We start from the raw sequence: 20,204 nt of genomic DNA on the forward strand, positions 1-20,204 counted from the left end.
AGGTTGTAACTGGGTTATAGCTTTCATGTGAAAGCCCTAAATTAGTTTCATAATAAGGGTGAGTACATTGGGTACTTTTTCTTCTATTCTTGAGACACTTTACTAAGAAGAATATAGAGCCACTTCCTGCCACTGTGCGGAGACAGCGACTCCTGACTTAGACTGGGAAGTTAGCGGCTTTCCTAAAACCAGGAATCTGGGAAGATTCAGGAGGAAAGCATCGTATCATTCTAGGCTGGCGACTGGAATCATTTGCCAAACATTTCTTTTTTTCTTTAGACGTAATTTTGGTATTGAGTTTGAAAATGCCGAGCTTCTCCCTGGGTTTTTCCTCCTGAGGTCATTATTTCCCAAAGTACCCAGCCCCTGGTAGAGGTTCTATCCAGTAAGACCGTGCAGTAACTAAATAAGTAAATGCATGGCGGTAACTAAATAAGTAAATGCATGAGCCATAAATGATGGACAATTTGATCCACATCGATTTTTTGTTTGTTTGTTTGTTTGATTTGGAGCACACACTATAAGCATAATGAAAGGAAGTAGGAGAAAGGTAAAGTCCATTAAACTCAGGGCCCGCACCCTCCTTACCATCAGTGCCAGCACTGGTGGAAAATGGGGATGCCACAAAATTATTTGGTTTTACCTCGAGTTGCCAAGAATACAGAATAATAACAATTGTGCACTTTTAAAATTGGTGCTTGTATTTTAAGCCGTACGCAGAGTTCACTGAGATTGTAAAGAAACAATATCCTGAATGTCTGTGGTTCTTCATCGGATGAAGGTTTACCAGCTGTAGTGTAGACAAGGCACGGAATCTTGTCAGTTAAGGATCCCTGGAGACCACCTGAGCAGAGTGGTCTCAAACTGCGATTTGGAGACTAAGGGGAACCTGCAGGCTTTTCCTGGGGGGATCTAGGGCCAATTCAGGAGAATTTTTATCTTTCCATTTGATACTTCTCCATTTCAGGGTTCATGTTTGCGTTTATGTTTACTTCCAGGCCAAGTGAACTCTTAGTATCATAGCATTTAACTTTGAATCTAGTTTCCTAAACCAGGGTGTGGGGATCTCTGAGGTTCATCACACATTCCAGGGATGTGTTCTCGGCCAGCCTCCGAGTTGAGAAAGGGGACCACAACATCCAGCAAGATGCTTTGTTCTCTGCCCTCAAAACGCTTACCTTCTAATAAAAGAAAAGAGTGAAATAAACAAAGTAATTATAAGTTGTATGGCTTGGCACCTGTAGCTCAGTGGCTAGGGCGCTGACCACATATACCCGGGCTGGCGGGTTCGAACCTAGCCCAGGCCCCCTAAAACAACAATGACAACTACAACAAAAAAATAGCTGTGCCTTGCGGCAGGCACCTGTAATCCCAGCTACTTGGGAAGCTGCAGCAAGAGAATGGCTTAAGCCTAAGAGTTTGAGGTTGCCGTGAGCTATGACGACACAGCACCCTACAGAGGGTGACATAGTGAGCCTCGGCCTCAAAAAAAAAAAAATTGCAAGTTGTAGTAATGCTGTGAAAGAAACGGTGATGTAAGTTTTTAAAGGGGGACCTTTTATAGAGGGCGAGGATGATAGTCTTTGTTAAGAGGTGACGTTTAAACTGAAACCTGAAGGGTCAAGAGAAGCAATTATGGGGAAGGGGGAGCGGAGGGAACAGCACGAGCAAAGGTGGTGAGGAGGGAAGGACTCTGGTGTGTGAGGCTGGTTAGCCCCTTGAAAGATGAAGTATTAAGAACGTGATGTTATTGTAGTCGCTCACACCAGCAGGATCCTTCAGACCTAGGTCAGCTTCTCCCACGTGAGTTGAGGCCGTCCTACCCAAGCCCCCATCATTGCTTTCCTCCACCACGGCCAAACCTCCTGTGTGGTCTCCCAGGCTCCTCATTTGTTCTCATCAATCTGCTCAGCAGAACTAGGATGATCTTTGAATAACACCCTGCTTTTCCCAGGTCCCAAAGCAAAACCTTTAACATGTCTGACAAAAGCCTGCCTGCTACAATCTGGTCCTGCTTTGGAACCATTTCCATCTTCTTTTTTCTTTTTTTTTTTTTTTTTGAGACAGAGTCTCACTCTACCGCCCTTGGTAGAGTGCTGTGGTGTCACAGCTCACAGCAACCTCCAACTCCTGGGCTTAGGCCATTCACTTGCCTGTCTCCCAAGTAGCTGGGACTACAGGCACCCACCACAACGCCCGGCTATTTTTGTTGCAGTTTGGTCAAGGTCAGGTTTGAACCGGCCACCCTCAATATATGGGGCCGGGGCCCTACCCACTGAGCCACAGGTGCCGCCCTTTTTTCTCATTTTCACCTAGTTTCACAGCAAATGTGTATAGAGACAGGGACAAAAAAGTATCTTTGTCCTTAACATCAAACCATAGTACTTATAAGAAAATGTGGACCTTAAAGCATAAAGATAAAGAAACATTGGAATGGGTGGGCCCCCCGAGGTTTTCACTGATTCTGTTTTGTTTTCCTTTTTCCCCCAACAGTGGGATCTTTCTGTGCTTGCACGAGTTCTAACAATAACACCTACTGGTGTTTGCGTACAGTTAATGAGACGCATAATTTTCTTTTCTGTGAGTTCGCTACTGGCTTTTTGGAGTATTTTGATATGAATACAGATCCTTATCAGGTAAGACGATACATGTTCCTTTTTTGAAGGCCATTGAAAATGTAACTAGAACATGAGCGTAAACGTATTTTCCTTCTCTCTTCACGCATAGCTCACAAACACAGTGCACACGGTGGAGCGGGGCATTCTGAATCAGCTGCACATCCAGCTGATGGAGCTCAGAAGTTGTCAGGGGTATAAGCAGTGCAACCCGAGACCTAAGAACCTTGACGTTGGTAAGGACGAAACTATTATCTTTTCTATATTACCTAAAAAAAAATTTTTGTGTTACCAAGTTTTTTGCCTTGGAAACATTTATATGCATAGAAACGTGTTTTGGGATACTTGCAGGGGAGACTTTCCAGGCAATTCCAAACATAATTTGATCTCTTAAGTTTAGCTCTGGGTGCACTAATGAAAAACTTAATCCACCGAGACATTTGGTGAGCATTTCCTTCCAATCTCCCCCACAGATCTGTTCTATTAGAGAACCTTGATTCCTGATAGAAGCATCTTTTAAAAGATGAGATGAAAGCTTTGGAGATTAATTTGTTATTGCTGTCAACAGTCAGAAGATATATTTTTAGTAAACCAGGATATCCTCCTTTTTTTTTTTTTAAGAGAACTTAGATAGAAACATACAATGCTCTATTCCTGCTTATCCCAAGTGGGAGCTCCCCCACTTGGATTCCTGCCCGTGACACAGTGAATCCGATTTCTTTTGCCAGCATTTCCCATCTGAAACGAGAGAGATGTGAGCAGTTCATTAACTTGGGATATAAAAGTAGAAGAGGGTCTGTGTGGAATCAGCCAGATGTTTCTTCCAGGGTCCAGAAAATAAAACTAACTTATTCTTCCTTTGGTTCATGGGGCCGCAATCCTTTTCAAGGTCACCCCCAGCTCTTTCCTAATTTAATGAGAATACTGATTTTTTTCCTCGTAATTTCTATAGAAATTTAAATACAGCTGTCCAGGCAAGGAAGGACATAGAACAAAAGCTGGGAAAGGAATGGGCATCCCTAAAGGACGAAGAGCCGGACTCACAGGTGTGCAGGAGCTCTTTGTTACGTAGCTGAGTTCTCTCAGTGTCTGTAACAGCCTGTGTCTCTGGTGCAGAGCCAGCATCAGCAGAAGTAAAAGTGGGCAGCTGTCAGACTCATGTGACTTGAAGGGGGACGAGATCCCCATCCCAAAATTATCCACATCAAGGCCTATCACCTCCACCATTGTAGGTTTATAAAGGCTTTTGAGCTCTGGGAGTCCCATAAGAAAATATAAATCCTGGGAGAGAGGTCACATCTCAGCTTTCAATCAACACTTGGTTGAATGAGCACTTAGTGGAAAGAGTTGCCAGTCGAGAGGGGAATGCATTTGCAAAATAAGTCTTTTGGTCACTGACCCCGCTCAACTTCTATTTTTCAAATATCCTGCTTATCTGTTGACCTTTTCCTCAAACCTGACAAAAAATGAAGGGAATAAAGAAAGAAATAGCCCACAAGAAATACTATTAGCACTAGAAATACTACACTCAGATACTTCTCCCCTGAAGAACTAGCACTCTTACTGGTGATGACATTAACAGCTCCACTTAGTGAAATCTGAGAGTCTGTTAATGGTAACATGACGCCCCAGGTGGGGCAGTCACGCTGTCACCCATCAAATCGTCCTCTCCACCTTGTAAGCTGTTGTCAGGGAGATTATTATTGGCCCCTTTGTCCAAGTAGTTTGTCTAAAAATAACTGAAATGTAACTTTTACTGAGAATTACACAGACTTCTGGAAGTATTTTCCTCACTGGTTGTAAGCGGGCTCCCCCACGTTTCTCTCCCTACCTTTGTTTTTCATATGGACTCTTATACATGTTTTTATCTTAAACTTTTTCATTGGTAACTTTTGATCTTCATTTTGAACCTGTCTAATAGAAAATCTCTGTTGGGCTTCAGCACTGTCTGCATTTAACACGATGTATTTCTTCCTAGGACTTAGATGTTGTGCATGGAAAACTATATAGCGAATGGTTCTGTGAGTTCTAAAGCTAACATAAATTACTCTTGTATTTTCCTATATCAGGAAATAAAGATGGCGGAAGCTATGACCTACACAGGTATTCACACTTTTTTATTCTCCTCAGCAGCTTCTTTCCCAATAATTGCATGACCCAGTCATTCCGACTAATTTCTGTTTTTCACCATGTTGCACAGAGCACATCTTGGGGTGCATGCTTGTCCTAACAGCATTCTCCACCACATTTTGTCATGGGTCACAGACCTGTCATTTTGCTTTTAAATCAGCTCACGATCCCATCAAGATGTCTCAGAGCATCTACTCACCCGCACGCTGGTTTGCTTGTTGACTGATGCTTCTAAGCATGGACCGATGTGAAGGGGGAAAGCCCTGGAAGAGGGTGGGAGATTTCTGTTCTTTGAGGTGCTTACACACTGATTTGGGGGAGCGGCTTGGTGGAAACAGGGTTTGGATTTTTATAAAACATAACATCAAAGGCACGAAAGGACTAAGGAGAATTTTAAGAGCATTCTGAAGCCAAGGTTGAAGGAAATAGGATGTCCTGGAATGTCTTTGTGGATATGGTCATTCATTACCTTTGGTGGTGAACAGCAGTGGCCAGACGTAAGATTCGGCAGACTTTACAGTGTGGTGGTGGATAAAGGGAAGATGCGAGGGACTGGGGACAGGTCAAGGTCCTCAGAAAGGTCTCAGTGTGGCACCGAGGTAACAGTGGCTGGTACACGAACGCTCTCTCAGCCCCGTCCCCTTATTCCTTCAACCCCCATCCGTCCCTCCTATGCTCTGGAGGAGGGACCCAGACACCTGGCAGCTGTGTCACTCGATCCCCTGGCAGCATCAGCTATTACTAATTTTTCGCTCCAAGCACAGACCATGGCAAGTCTGTCAGAAACGTGCTGTGTGTGGCAGTGAGGACAGGCCCGACCACCTCTGCTGAGGGAAAACTCAGGCGTGGATGTGGTAACAGTACCCTAGTTAATGAATCCACTTGGGAGAAGTACATCCCTCAAAGAAGCCTGGACTCCGTCAGTGCCATCGTAGTCATAGCCTCTCAGGGAGACAAGGATACATCCGCCCCACTCCCTCCAGCCTCAGAAACGACAGTTTAGAAGATAGAAACAAACATGGGATGCTGGACTTGCAAGGATATTTTATAGCCATTTGATATTTTATTAGCCATCTCTCCTCCTTTCCCTCTGCTCTCCTGTTTTTCTTCTTTCCTACCCTCATTCTGCTTCCACCAATCCCAGCACACAGGAAACACAGCAGAAGAGCCCGCTGTTCAGCCAGTACCCCCTGGGGTAACGTCCTACGCCAAGGCGCTCTGCCCGCTTCCCACGGTCCACATTAAGTCATGTCTGAAGTATAACTTAATATATGGACCTAACTCTACACATTGACTTTGCAGTTGATTTATGATGCTCTCAACTTATAACTGGGGGATTGCCCGTCTAGTGTGCTTTTACTTTGGTCATGAAAGAGGAAAAAGGGTTATTTGAGACAGAAGCCTGAGTCAGGGTCATTCTTCACAAGGTCATCCCTGGATGACTTTGAAATGATGAATGATTCGCTCCACTTTGAGGGTAATGTAATGACAAGCCTCTTTTCCTTTCCACACTCCCTGACATTACCATTCAATGGGCCAAATAATCATTTGTTTCTGAGGTCATTTTCGTGGAGGTAACTTCAGAGGTCGGCAGTATGTGTGCAGGGGTGACAGGGTTATTTTTTCTTCTAAGCTCCTTACCAAAGGGCAGATCTGAGGATACTTTGTAATTCAAAGTAAGTAGCATTCTTCTGGCCATCTCTCAGTTGATATCCATGTTGCACAGGAAATTTTGGCACAGGGTCACTGAGAGAACATCCGCCTAGTCACACCTGGGGACACCCCAGTGCAATTGGAAGTGGCCTTCCCTGTTCATGGTGTCGTGGAGGATGGAATGGGAGCTGCAGGTGCGGCATTGCTGGGAAAACTGCTGTCTCGTGAAGGTGTCACATCACCATCTGGTCAAGGTTGCTAGGGTCAAGGTCAAAGCCCTCCAATGATGGCACCACTCATGGGGTTTTGAAGCCTTCATTCTTTCAGATTGTAATGGTTTTTAGAAAACTAATTGAGATATATTTTTAATCATGGACATTTGATTACGAAAAAACTTGAGAGAAATAACAACCAGACCTGAAGAATTCAAAATTTGAAAATTCAACAGAGCATTTTAGAAAATTTATGTTGTATAAGATGAACTAAGGAAACACTTTTAAGCTGCCTTCTTTGGGGTGGTTTCTCAAAATTAATCTTTAGGCTTATTTAGAAAGAATCTTCAAAAATCAAGTTTGTTCCCTATTCAATTTCTCTTTCTTTCCTTCCTTCCTTCCTTCCTTCCTTCCTTCCTTCCTTCCTTCCTTCCATGCTATTTCTTGTGTTCAAGGTGGGGGCAGTGGAAATGCTTTGCTTACTCACACTGGTCATTTTCCAGTTAGGACAAGCTCAGAGGACGGGCACAACTCAGAAAGTGGCACTAGTGACTCTGGAAATAATGTTTGGCTTGATTTGAAAGCAATAGCTTCTAGCTGTGTTGCCAAATAGGAAAGGCTCAACAGGTCAATGGGCTGTTTATGTTTCCCACTGCATATGAAAGCTGACACTACCCGCCTTGGATGTCCAAGAAGCACTCCTGGCAGCTGTGGCCCTGCCTGCAGTGGCTGTGTAGGGCAGACGCTGGGGTGCTGGCAGCCTTCCTCTGACAGGGCTGCTTCCTGATGCTTTGCTACAAGCCTGCCTGGCTAGCAGACCGCACCGAGCTCCACCCTCGGCAGCCACGCTCCATCCACACTGCTTTCGCTTGTTTTCATTCATCTCCCTCATAGCAACCAGATGGCCGGGGGTGGCACAGCTGTGTGTTAGGGCCACACACTGCTGCAGTCGTGGGCGTGGATGCTGGGCCCAACTGTTCTGAGTTCAAATCCCAGCCTCACTGGTGAGCATGCTTAGAACTGGCAACCCCCAGTAATGGTGGGTATTGTCAGTGAGATAATACAGGATACGGGATACAGAACAGTCATGTGGATAAGACAGTGTGTGACAGGGAATAGTAAGGGATACAGAGTCCCAAGAATGTTAGCATATTTTATAAGAGACAAAAGTTACTGGTCAGCAGCACCACACCTCCATCAGAAGTCATCGCAACAGGGAGTGGGGCTCAAGTCCATTTTCTGACCTGCCAGACCCTTTTCTTGAGATGAGAAGACAATCCCAGACCTTCCCCACCCTGATCTACATTCCTCTAACAAAGCGTCTCTGGTTCTCTTCTCCCTGACACGTCTCGGGGACTCCGTCTTATTTCCAAACTGCCTTGCTGGCACTGTTGGACTTTTTTCTGCTTCAGGTAATTAAACAGACAGTGGGACAAGGTTGGAGTTTGGGGTTAAAGGGCTGCAAGTGAGGCCAGCCTTCTAAGGCCATGAGGAGCTGTGGGGGGAAGGTTGCCAGGGTGTAGGTCAGAGGCAGGGCCACTGGGGGAGCCTGTGGGTGTGTCGTGGAGGGGCAAGTAGGCACCAACATCCCAGCCACAGCTTCCCTGGATGAACCGTGAAACCGGGGCAGGGGCGTGGGGTGGCAACAGCGGCCACCCTGGTCAGGATCAAAGTCAGACCCAAGTTGGTCTAAGCTCTCAGAGAATATTCATCATTTTTTTCTTACTCATCTAGCGGTGATTCTCCTCCCAGTTCCTCGTTTTGTGTGCCATAGAAGAGGAAGCTAGAGGGGGCATTTGCACAGCTCGGCAAGATGCTTCCCAAACTGAAGAATGGAATTTATCTTAATCAGTCTCAATATTTAGAGGGGAAATGATAAGGAAAAATTCCTCTTCTTCTAGCCCTTCAATGAATAAATTAAGACAGCAAGACTCTAAACGAGCACGGCGGCACAGACTGAGAACTGTAATTATAATGCACAACGCGAAGTGTAGTGACCAGGAATACCTGGGGTGCCTCGCTCAATAGGAGCGGTGGCAGAGCCCCAAGCCAGCCCGAGGGAATCAGAAGCAGCTTCCCAAAGAGGTTGCATCGATGCCACATCCTGAAGACAGCCTTGGGGGGACCCAGGCACAGGATAGAAAGGACGGCAGCCCTGCTGGAAGAGACAACGCCCACAGAGGCCAGGTTTGAGTGGGGACTGAGGATGAATTAGTGAGTACAAGGGAGTGAGCAGAGAGGGATGGACTGCAGAGTCCCCCAGAGCCTGGCTTAGGTGAGGGGACAGCACAACTTACCTTCCAAACAGAGATTTGTTTTTGACCCAAAAGTAATTGAAATTATATGAATTTTAATGTATGTATTTACTGAAAAAAAAAAATGAATTAGTCACTAGATCTATATAACAGTGTGTTTACCTGTTAATCTCCACACGATACTATTTTTTAAACTAAAATTTTAGAAATTTTGGACAAATGCTAAACCGAACTGGATGCCAGTACAACAGACTTAAACTGGGACCATCCAGGCAAACCAGAAAATTTGATCAGGCTAGTCATAGGGTACAGCAAAGAATTTTGAATGCAATAGGGAGAAATTCAAGAGTCTTTAAAAAAGAGAAATAATATGAGAGGATTTAGGGTGATCCGATTCAGTAATAGTTGTGACAGTAGTTGGGTCAGGTTGGGTTCACCTTCTAACTCCATCACTTCCCCACGTGGGGACCATTTGTTAACAATAGTGCATTAATTTACTGGATGGTTTACATGTAACTCTCACTATAACTCTGTGAGGTCAGAATTATTATTATCTTCATCCTACAGATGAGGAAATTAAATTCCAGTGCTGTTAATCTCGACACTATACTGATTCTCTTGGACCTCTTTTATTCTGACTTAATTTTCTCATCCGTAAAAAGGTGAGAAATACATTTACATATTAATACCTGAGCATTACAGGAGATAATACCTGAAAAGTTAGCCCTGAATTAATGTTGTTACTCTGTGGTGTTGCTTGATTATAAATTTGAACAACAAGAGATAAATTACAGCAAAGAGCCCTGGAATTTTGAAGGACATTTACCTTCATCTTGATGGATGACAAAATATCATTTAAGTGTTAAGAAAGTTGTGCATTTTACCCATAAGCCAGTCCGTTATATTAATCAGCCAATGACTATGCATTATTCATCTATAGATAAGTGATACGTCTCATACTTATTTCTATTTCTAGACGGCCTTCCCTGTTGAACATTCATGCCTTTTGTTTGTGAAAATAAATGGCTGCTCCTGAAATTCATCAATAAAATTATGTAGATTCGAATTTATAGTCTTCTATGCCTCGCAAATGCCTTTACGCGGGTATTTACGATTGCCTTGTTGATACTGTACAGGACATCAAAATCAGAATCTCTGACATTTCAAAGCCTGTCAGGAGCTTTTAACCTTTTATTTTTTTCTTCTTGGGCTACACATTAAATACACAAATACCAATGAAAGCTGATGAGAAAAAAAAAGGTCCATGAATGCTTTTTGTGATATCTGACGCTACAGATAAGCAAAGAAAGTCTTCACAAAATCAGCATGTGGCCCGTGGGCCACAGGTTAGACACCCCTGGCTAAATCAAATTTCATTTCACACTGAAACATATGTTTCAAGCAGCATTACAGATTCAGTCCCAAATATGGGAAACTCTGGGCCTTCAGAAAAAAACGAGAGATCCCAGAGAAACATGGAAGAGCTGAGACCTATTAGTGCAGATCGTCTGTTGAGGCTCTTTATCTAGAGAATTAAATCAGCACCATGAGGAATGAAACGTGAGAAGAATAGCTGTGTTAATAAAATACATCCTGCCAGACAGCAGCAAACAAGGCTGTGATGCCTTGTGATTTGCTGGTTGGTCCATTACTTGCTTCATGAAAGGAGAGACATCTAGCCAAGTGAAATTCACAGTCTGCCGCTGAGCACAGGTTCCAGAATCAGGTACTGATGGACACTGCAAAGGTCGGTGTGAGGAGACCCAGAGGAAGGGCAGAAAGGCCCAGTGGTGGAGGGCAGAGATGGTGCCGAAATTTAATCTTAAAAGCTGAGAGCTGACAAGGATGGTGAGAAGGGACACAGTTTCTAGGAACAAATAGCAAACACTAAGGAACGAGAGAGGCTGGGACTTTCAGGAAATTGTACTTGTTCCATGGACTAATAGTGCAGGGATCAGAGAGGCTGCAGGAGTCACCTTTAGTCTATAGAAACAATCCTTGCTGCTTCTGAAGATGCCATTAGCACATGGTCATTATAGCACAGCTCCAGAAAGGGTTGAAATTACACGCAAGCTGATCTCTGAGTTCCCCTCTGCAGAAGGCAGTAAGAGGTATTTACGTGCTTGTTTCTCAAAGCAAATATGTGTCATCCAGAAAGAAATGTCACAGCTTGAGACCCACAGATGTTCTTCAATTTCTCTTGGTGGTTTCCTAACTTTTCTGTTTCTGGGTGAGAAATACCGGTAACTTGAAAGCATCTATATTTATTCCCCAAATTCACTCTTCAGAACAAACACATCTACACCTTTCTTCTCTGAATAAAGAATCCTTCCCCTCCCCCAAAAAAGGTTTCCTATTGTGAGCTAAAGACTGGAAGAAACCAGGACGGAAACGTGGAAATTTTTGAGTTCCAGAGCCTAATAAGTTTTCCACTTTCTATTTTGATATAACTTTACTATTACAGAAAGATTGCAAGAATAGTTCCAAGAAATTTTATCCTGTTTGCTTCATTGTTTTTTCTTGTTCTCCACATGCATTTTTTTCTGAATCATCTGTGAGTGATTTGCAGACATTGTATCTCTTATACAAATGCTTTAGTATTTCCTAAGAACAAAACATTCTCTTACACCGCTGTTGCAGATTTATCAAAATCAGGCAGTTTGACATGGCAAATAGATAATGCTGTTATCTAATCCACATTCCATATTCAGATGTTGCCAGTTGTCCTGACACTGTCATATTCACAATGTTTTAGTTTCCTTATTTTTCGGATCCAGATTACAATCCAGAATCCTACATTGCAGTAAATTGTCACCTCTTTAATGACCCTTCCATGTGGAACACTTCCTCAACTTTTCATTATCAGTCGTATCTTAAAGAGGACAGGCCAGTTATTTTATAAAATATCCCTTAGCTGGGGATTGGCTGATATTTCATCATATTGGACCGAAGTTGTGCACTCTTGGCAGAAATACAAAAGCTAACATTGCACTCTTGGGATATCTTACTAGGAGCTGTGACGTTTGTTTGGTGGTATTACCTTTGATTACTTGGCCAAGGTCTGCTGAGTTAATCCAGGATAAAATTATGGGGATTTTTCTTTTATAATCAATAAAGAATTTATCTACTAGATTTTGTAGGTATTCGTGATTCTTGTTTGAATCATTTGTTATTAACATTATGGCTGCAAAACAGTGGGGTTTCCCAACCCTATTGTTCTTCCTTCATCTCTTCGTAATCTGCCACGAAGGGGAGCTGTCCCTTCTATTACTTATTTATATTGATATCGACTCAGGTCATTGTTTTATTTCATGGCTTTTTTTGCTGTCATCATTTATTCTGATATTATTTGATCAACATCTTCAATTTGGCCACCGATGTCCCTTCAGCTGTCTTCTAGGTACTTTTGAAGCGTCTCCATCATTTTTTGAGCACTTCCATGTTTTCTGGCCGAGTGATATATTCCCAATGCTACCACATATTTATTTTTCCCACCTACATCTGGAACCAACCATTTCCCTACAGGCCCCACTTTATTTTATTTTATTTTGTAAGACAGAATCTTACTGTTACCCTCGGTAGAGTGCCCTGGCATAACAGTTCACAGCAACCTCCAACTCCTGGGCTCAGCGATCCTCTTGCCTCAGCCTCCCAAGTAGCTGGGACTATAGGCACCTGCCACAATGCCCGGCTATTTTTTTAAAGACAGGGTCTCACTATTTCTCAGGCTGGTCTCCAACTCCTGAGCTCAGACGGTCTGCCCGCCTCGGCATCCCAGAGTCCCACTTCCTTTTAGAGGAGAAAAGCATTTGGACACTAAGATCTGGCTCTGAGGAATATAAAATTGCTGTCAAGGTGTCTTGCATCTAGACCCTTTGGGTAGATGGAGCTGAGGTATACACCCTCATGAATTGACATCTGTTCCTTTACCTACAGATACGTGGAAATGGACATATGTCTCATTGAATGAACTAATACTTCCAGTATACTAGTCTGTAATTATCTGTAATGGGTCAGTTTTAATAAACTGTTTTCCAGAGCACTTACCTGTTTCTTCTACATTTTCAAATTTATTCGCACTAAGGCTTGCAAAATCGTCCCTTGTGTTTTTGATTTTGTATATTCCAGTGATTTTTTTTTAACATTTACTGGTTTATTATAAAGGATATTATAAAAGATACAAATGAACAGCCGGATGAAGAGGTGCACAGGGTGAGAGTCCTGAGGGTAGAAACTTCAGTCTCAATGGAGTTTAGAGTGCACCCCCCTCAGCCGGGAAGCTCTCTGAACTCTGCCGTGTAAGGTTTTTTTGGAGGTTCCATTATGACATGGGCGTGATTGATTAAATCAGTGGCCATTGGTGGTTGATTCCATCTCCAGCCTTTATCACCTCTCCAGAGGTAGGGGAGTGGAACTGAAGAGCACCACTTTCATCATGCCTAAGTCTTTCAAATGATCAGCCCCCAAGCTAAAGCTGTCCAGGGGCCCCCTACCATCTCCTTGGCATGTAAGGCATCACCCAGGCAATTACAAGGGTTTTAAAACTCAGTGTGAATGGGGAGTAGAGACCAATATATAGTTCTTATGTCTCAGGCCAATCCTAAAAGTTAGAATGTCCTGACACATTACTGGAATCTCATTCAGCCATTAAAAATTAGTCCAGCCCATCGTCACTCTGTGTGAAATGTCTCCTGGGGTGCAGCCCCTCAGAATTGTCAGCTGCTGCTGAATCTCATCAGGTTCCAAAAGCAGGAGCAGCCTCCGTAACATAAGGCCTCACCCTTTCAGGCATCTGGTGTAACTGAGCCAAGAGACCGGGTCATCTCTGGTTCTGAGCCTCTTTGGAAGTATTGATATAATGTTGGCTTTCCCCTCATTGCACAACCTACTTATTCATTCTTTTACGCTCAGATATTATTTTTCCTTCTCTCTGTTTATGGCCAAACTTGTCCACCTTTGGAAGCTTCAGCCTTCGTGCTGCTCTAGACTTCAGGCAGCAATACTAGTCAAGCATTACTACTAGTCTAGTAATACTAGTCTAGCAAGTACCTCCCACTCAACCTGCTCGCATTCATAGGTGCAAAAGTAGCAAGCTGTTTTTACCACCCATCAATAAACCCACTTTCACTGTCAACTCCGATGTTGTTAGATGGAGTGAAGGCTCAACCCACCCCTTAGGTCCTTGGGAATTCTGACATGGTTTAAAGTATAGTTACAGTTTCTTATTTTGTAATCATCTCTACTTCTAGCACCTGCAGTCATCAGATAGGAAAAACAGTTGAGGTGATGTGGAGAAGAATTACCTAGTGACACCAGCACCTCCCCTACACGCTCCCCTCCTTATCTTCCTGAAAAGCAGAGAAATCTGTCCCACGAGGCCCCTCCCTTAGCCCCTTCGTGTGGCGCGTGAATGAATATAACCAACCCTGCATGTCTTTCTCTCCCCCATTGTATTCTGCAAATGTTCTCCCACCCATTCCAGTTCTCTGTTAAACCATTACTCTAAGAATAAGGTGCAAGGCGGTGCGTCCATTGGACGTGAAATCTCTTCGCCAACTGTTGGACAACACGGGCTGTGAAATGTGTCGTTTAGTCTTAAGAAGCGTAACTGGGCGGTCCAGCATGGGACAGTATCTCCTGCTCCAGTCCTTCCGTGGAGTGTTTGCATCTGCCTCTGGGGTATGCAAAGCCCAGTCTGCAGCAAACTCTCTGTTCTTCTCAGGACCCCTGGATCACCTTGGGGCCGCTGACATGGTCGACAGGAATTCGCTTCCCCTGTGTGCGCGGCCTTCCCCGGGGACTCTGCCTCCCACTCTTCTGCCGTCTCTGGTGTCTTGTTGGCCTGGTGTGCCTGACAGGACAGGAGAGGGATCGTCCCGACTTAGCCCCTCTCCGCATGGCTGCAGCTCCCCTTGTCCACTCGTGTCATGGACCCCAGTGGCCACCTCTGGAGGTGCACCAAAATGGTTCCAATAATCTTCCAGTAAATATTCGTGTTTATTTTTGACCTGTCCTAGACTGAATATCTCCTGTTTTGCTTCTGTGTATTTCATGTCGCATCTTTTCAGCTTCGTCTTGGTGAAGGTGATCACTCTTTTCTTTTTGCTTTGGAACTTAGGATGATATTTTTGTCCTGTTGGTTACCTTTGTACTTACCTGTTTTTAATGGTCCCAGTACCTGTTTTCTTATTTAACCTTTGATTCGCTCTTTGGTCAGTTTTTAATGGCCTTTGGCTCCCAACTATTGCCTGAGCCTATTCAGGAGCTTAGTCTTCCGTCTGGTTCGCTCCTCCTCCCCATTTCTAGTTGCACTGTATCTTTGTCCTATAAAACACAGACATTGTTTTTTTCACCCTTCTTCTACCTTTATCTTTCTCCTAAATCTGATAAATATATTCATCCTCACCATCAACCCCTTAGCTGAAGTTTTCCCATTGATTTCTTGGTAGAGTAAAGCTGTCCTCTAGAACAGTGTTTTTCAAAATTTTTTATCCCACAGCACACTTGAAACTATGGTTAAACTTCCTCAGCTCACTTAAATTATGTTGATCAGAAAAAGAAAAGAGTAAAAAAAAAGAATATACTTACTGGGCTTTGAACTTCTTCCGAAAATCATTTAATTAACGATCTTTAAAAATTGTCATGGCCCCCCAGTGTGCTGCTGTAGATGGTTGTTCAAGAAGAGCTGGTTTCAAACTATTTCTCTCTATCCGTGCTACTTGAAGAAGGAGAGCTTGGCGGGTATAAGATCCTTGGTTCATATTTTAATTTCTGACTTAAGATAGTTTCTCCATCCCCAGATGCTTGACTGAGAATATTTCATTCACTTATCACTGGTGATTTGTCATTTTCACTTTATGGTTTATTTTTGGTGGGGGCAATTTTTAGATGAAAAATTCTTTATGTTTTGAATACAACAGTCTGCACCTATTCCTCTGCACCCCCTCCTAGTGCCAACAAGAGAGCCCCAGACTGCAGAAGGCTATGGGGCGGATTTGTTTAGAGTCAGATTGTATAGATTTAGGCTGCTTTTGTTTCATGGATTTATTTTATTTCATGAATTTACAAGTTCCTAGTTAAAGAGGATTCTGTCAGCATAACCAAGTATACTTTGTCTTTACCTTTTTGTTATTATTTGCGGGTGAGAATGAGAGAAGTTTTACGTCCTCCAATATTTGTTTGCTCTTTTCTTCCTGCAGGACCTGAGATATACCACCCTTTTGCTTCCCGCTTTCTTTACCACCCAATTTCCAAAGGGTATTTATTTATCCCTTCTTTTGCATCCTTTTTCTGCCAGAAGAAATGCCTTTCGAAGACTTCTGAGTCACATCCTCATTGTCCATGCTGTGACTTTCCAGGGCTCTTGCTGGTACTTGCATAATATGTGAGGCTGACGCTCTTTCCAGGAATGGCTTCAAATCAGTCTTAGACGTCTCCCCCCCGTTCTCTTTTCCATCCTGTGGCCAAAGTGTGACATACAGCTCTGCCGGGATTTGGTATTAACTTTTTTTTTTACTTACAGGTGATCTGAAGACCGTGTAATTCTCTCTATTCTAGTTTTGCTGCCTGTGTGGGTTTTGTGTGGTTTTCCACCCTCCTCTTACTGATCTGTAGTGCTTCGTGGGTAGTTCATGGCATTAATCTAGACTTCTTTCTAAATGGGCGTTGGGCCCAACTAGAAATAAATATTGTTTTGTGCGGGATGGTAGTCAGCCTGGAGCTGGAGAAGGATCTGAGGGAGAGGAAGCTGGTGCATTCTTTGCACAGGTAAAGTCCAGTTAAAGTCTAATTTATCAATGGTGTAAATTTATCCAAGACATAAGTAAACTGTTAGGTCAAAGGAAAAAAAAAAACAACCAGATCCAAGCATTTAATTGGAAGAGTTTACTTGCCTTCCAGTTTGTTTTTATTCTGAGTGTCAGGCAGTAGGAAATAGAAGCATCCTAATATGTGAACGTACAGGCTTTACATTAAATGTGGCTTCACCCAGAACCCTGTAGGTGGCGACAAAGTTACCAAGAACCAACAATTACTCCCACACAGAGGAAGGACCAAGACTCAGAAAGACCCTCTCGCAAGCTTTCCTGCTTACAAAGTTGATTTCAGTAAAACCAGGAGGGAAACGAAGTCCCCTGACCCAGAGGGACACTGCCGCTTCCGGCACAGCCACCTTGGGTCGTGCAAGTTTTCACATACTTGGTCTGTTTCCCAATCTTCTGGCATTCAGTCACTTTTCATAACCTAAAGCCACTCCTGATTAACAAACTGCTGGGGGAAAATGCTTTTTGGTGTTATATTTTTAATTGGTCTGTTCAATTTAAAAAAAAGGTTACGTTGCTTGTCCAGAGAAGTAGGAAACATTTTCTCCACTCATGATTCACCTTGGTCTCTTTTCACAGAGGACAGTTATGGGATGGATGGGAAGGTTAACCCTCCCAGCCTCGCTGCAGACATCAGCTGGCGAGGCCTGGGGCGTCTATACAGCGTGAGCAAAAGCATCAATGAGTACAGACAAAACTACAGACTTCGTCTGGGCGACTGGGCTAATTACTTGAAGGATGTTGATAGAGTATTTGCACTGCTGAACAGTCACTACGAGCAAAATCAAACAAGGCAGACTAAACCTGCTCTCAGTGACAGGTTCTTGGTTGTCTCTGCTGAGCTCCCTGTTCCAGGCGAGATGGCTTCTGCTGAGTCAGATGCAGACCCGCGCCCTGGGGCTGGGGAAGCACCTCATTTGACCTTGCCAGCCGACCTTCGAACCCTGCCTTTGAACCGGCCAACTTTAAGTCCAGAGAGTAAACTTGAATGGAATAATGACATTCCAGAAGTGAATCGTTTGAATTCTGAACACTGGAGAAATAGTAAAACTGAAAAATGGATGGGGCGTGAAGAGATCAATCATCTTGACACCGATTTCAGTGGCAATGGCATGACGGAGCTGGTGCCAGAGCCCAGCCCCAGGCTCCAGGCCATCAGCAGGCACCAGAAAGAACTTCCCTGGGATGGTGGATTAGGAGAAGATATTTTTGAAGATCAGCTATACCTTCCCGTGCATTCTGATAGAAGCTCTGCTCACCAGACTGTCCCCGTGTCCACCATGGAGCAGCCTGTTACCAACAGCACGGTGGAGGGGAGGCCGATCAAAGTGGAGGATCACGAGGGGGGCGTGCAGCAGCCAGAGGGCAGCGCCTCCTCCCCGCTCTCCTCTGATTAGATCAAATTGTTCCTTTTACCCTGAACACAGTATTTCTTTTTAACTTTTTAATTTGTAAACTAATAAAGGCGATCACAGCCACCAACATTCCAAGGAACATCGGTGCAGTAGAAGTTAGTGTGCGTGCGAGGAAGCAGCATGGTGCACGCAGAGCCTCACTGTTACAATTCACCATTTGCCAAGAGTAGGAAGAAAGGCTGGGGTTTTGGGGTTGCTTTTTATTTTTACTAAAACAGTATTATCATTTGAACATTGTAGGGACCTGTATATAAATGTTATCCCATCAAGACGGCTAGAATTGTGCCTTTCTAAGTTTCTAAAACAGGACACTCCAGTGAATTTTTCAACCTACTCCCACTGCCTGCACGATGAAGTTTTAATTCTTTTTTAACCACTGGAATTTTTTGCGATGCCACAGTTTCCGTTCAATGATTTTGCACTTTGAGGTTAGAATGCCAGTCTGTTTGGTTAGAATTATTTTTTATTTTTCCAGGCTTGTCTAATGTTTGCAGTCAGCGTGACAAAGTAAAATAGACCCCTCCCCTCCCAAGGACAAGACACAATATGCATCACATATTATTTAACATGTGCTTTTGCCAGAAAAATAATGCATGCGTTTTACCTCGACTTGCTAAACTTGATTAGCAGAAGGACACGGCCAATAACGTTGGTGATAAAAATAAGTAAGCAAAACACAGATTGCCTGCTGGCTCTGTGCCTAGCCTCAACACATCAGTCATATGCTTAAGACTGCTGAATTTTAGTTATTTTCTTAACAGGAGAAAAAGAACTGAAGATCTTTTAGTTTCATCTTTATTTTGTTTTCTTGGCATGGGTCATAACCTTAAATGTTGACAAAATACATTTAGTTTTGAATTGACTTAAGGAATTTTTTCCAATAAAATAAAATCACGAATGTTCTACAATTTAGACATGCCACAAGGGAGATTAATTTTCTTAACATTGTGTTATAGGATTATTTTTAAGGCCTTCACCACGTTCTGATTTTTTTTAAAGACATAGTCCAAAATTACTTTTGAAAATCTGCTGTCTTGAAAATATCATTCTTTTATTTTAGATTTTTAAATGCCAGCTGAAGGATTACCTCACGGAGAGTCACCAGTACCCTACTCAGCTCCCCATGATTTTTTTGTTGTTTAGCTTAACAGTGATTTTTTTCCTTTCATTTTTAGATAATTCAGTTGCTAAGATAAATTGTTTTCTATAAATGTTTAAGGTAAACCGTTTTAAAGAAAATTTAATATGTCCTAGTTGAAGCTTTGGTAACTTTAAGTCTTTATCATAGACTCTGTATATATGTTAAAATTAACTAGCTGCTTCTCAGATATGTGTGTCATCATTTGGATGGCAAAATAAACAATATTTATGGTCATGAATGATGTGCTTTGTAAAAAAATTTCAAGTCATTAGGAAGCATACTGTGTTTTTTAATCTTGTATAATATTCTGTGATACTTTTATAGAACAACTCTGGCTTCAGGAAAGTCTAGAAGCAATATTCTTGAAATAAAAAGTGTTCAAACTTCACCTGTTTCAGAGAAATGAACTTAACCTTGTGGGACATCCACGCCTTATGAGTAAAATCCTGGCCTCAACTTACATGACTGAACAGCAGCCATGCTACTAAAATTGACCCCAAATCAGTGAGTGATAGAACACGCTCAAATTCATCATTTCCCCCTGGACTTATCTCATTGCTGTTTGGGAAATGGGAGAGGTAGCAGTGAGGTGGCTTCTTGGGTGTGCAACCTGGGCATTGTTTAATGCTCTGTTGTCACGACCTTAAAATCCTTGATAATATTTTTTTTTTTTGAGACAAAGTCTCACCCTGTCACCCTGAATAGAGTGTCATGGCATCATAGCTCATAGCAACGTCAAACTCCCAGGTTCAAGGGCTCCTCCTGCCTCAGCCTCTCAGATAGCTGGGACTAATAGGCACCTGCCACAACACCTGGCTATTTTTAGAGACAAGGTCTCACGCTTGCTCGGGCTGGTCTCAAACTCATGAGCTCAGGCAATCCACCTGCCTCAGCTTCCCAGAGGGCTAAGATCACAGGTGTAAGCCACAGCACCCAGCCTGACATCCTTAATAATCTTCAAAC

The 20,204-nt window shown here is 43.2% G+C and overlaps 1 protein-coding gene across 8 annotated transcripts in view; it reads left to right on the top strand.

Annotated features, from left to right (window-relative positions):
• The window catches only part of SULF1 (sulfatase 1), a 189,793-nt gene extending 170,166 nt beyond the window's left edge, over positions 1 to 19,627 (top strand). For 6 of the 8 annotated variants that reach the window (XM_053558792.1, XM_053558795.1, XM_053558793.1 and 3 more), the window contains 3 exons: positions 2,494 to 2,636; positions 2,728 to 2,851; positions 17,265 to 19,627. In XM_053558792.1, coding sequence (XP_053414767.1) covers positions 2,494 to 2,636; positions 2,728 to 2,851; positions 17,265 to 18,082 — 1,085 coding nt within the window. In that variant the 3' untranslated portion in view covers positions 18,083 to 19,627. Of the gene's footprint in view, positions 1 to 2,493; positions 2,637 to 2,727; positions 2,852 to 4,684; positions 4,719 to 17,264 lie in introns of all 8 variants that reach the window. The other 2 variants (XM_053558797.1, XM_053558798.1) reach the window with 2 other exon arrangements.
• The last annotated feature ends 577 nt before the right edge of the window (positions 19,628 to 20,204 follow it).

Source organism: Nycticebus coucang, chromosome 13 (assembly GCF_027406575.1).
Source record: "Nycticebus coucang isolate mNycCou1 chromosome 13, mNycCou1.pri, whole genome shotgun sequence".
NCBI lineage: Eukaryota > Metazoa > Chordata > Mammalia > Primates > Lorisidae > Nycticebus > Nycticebus coucang.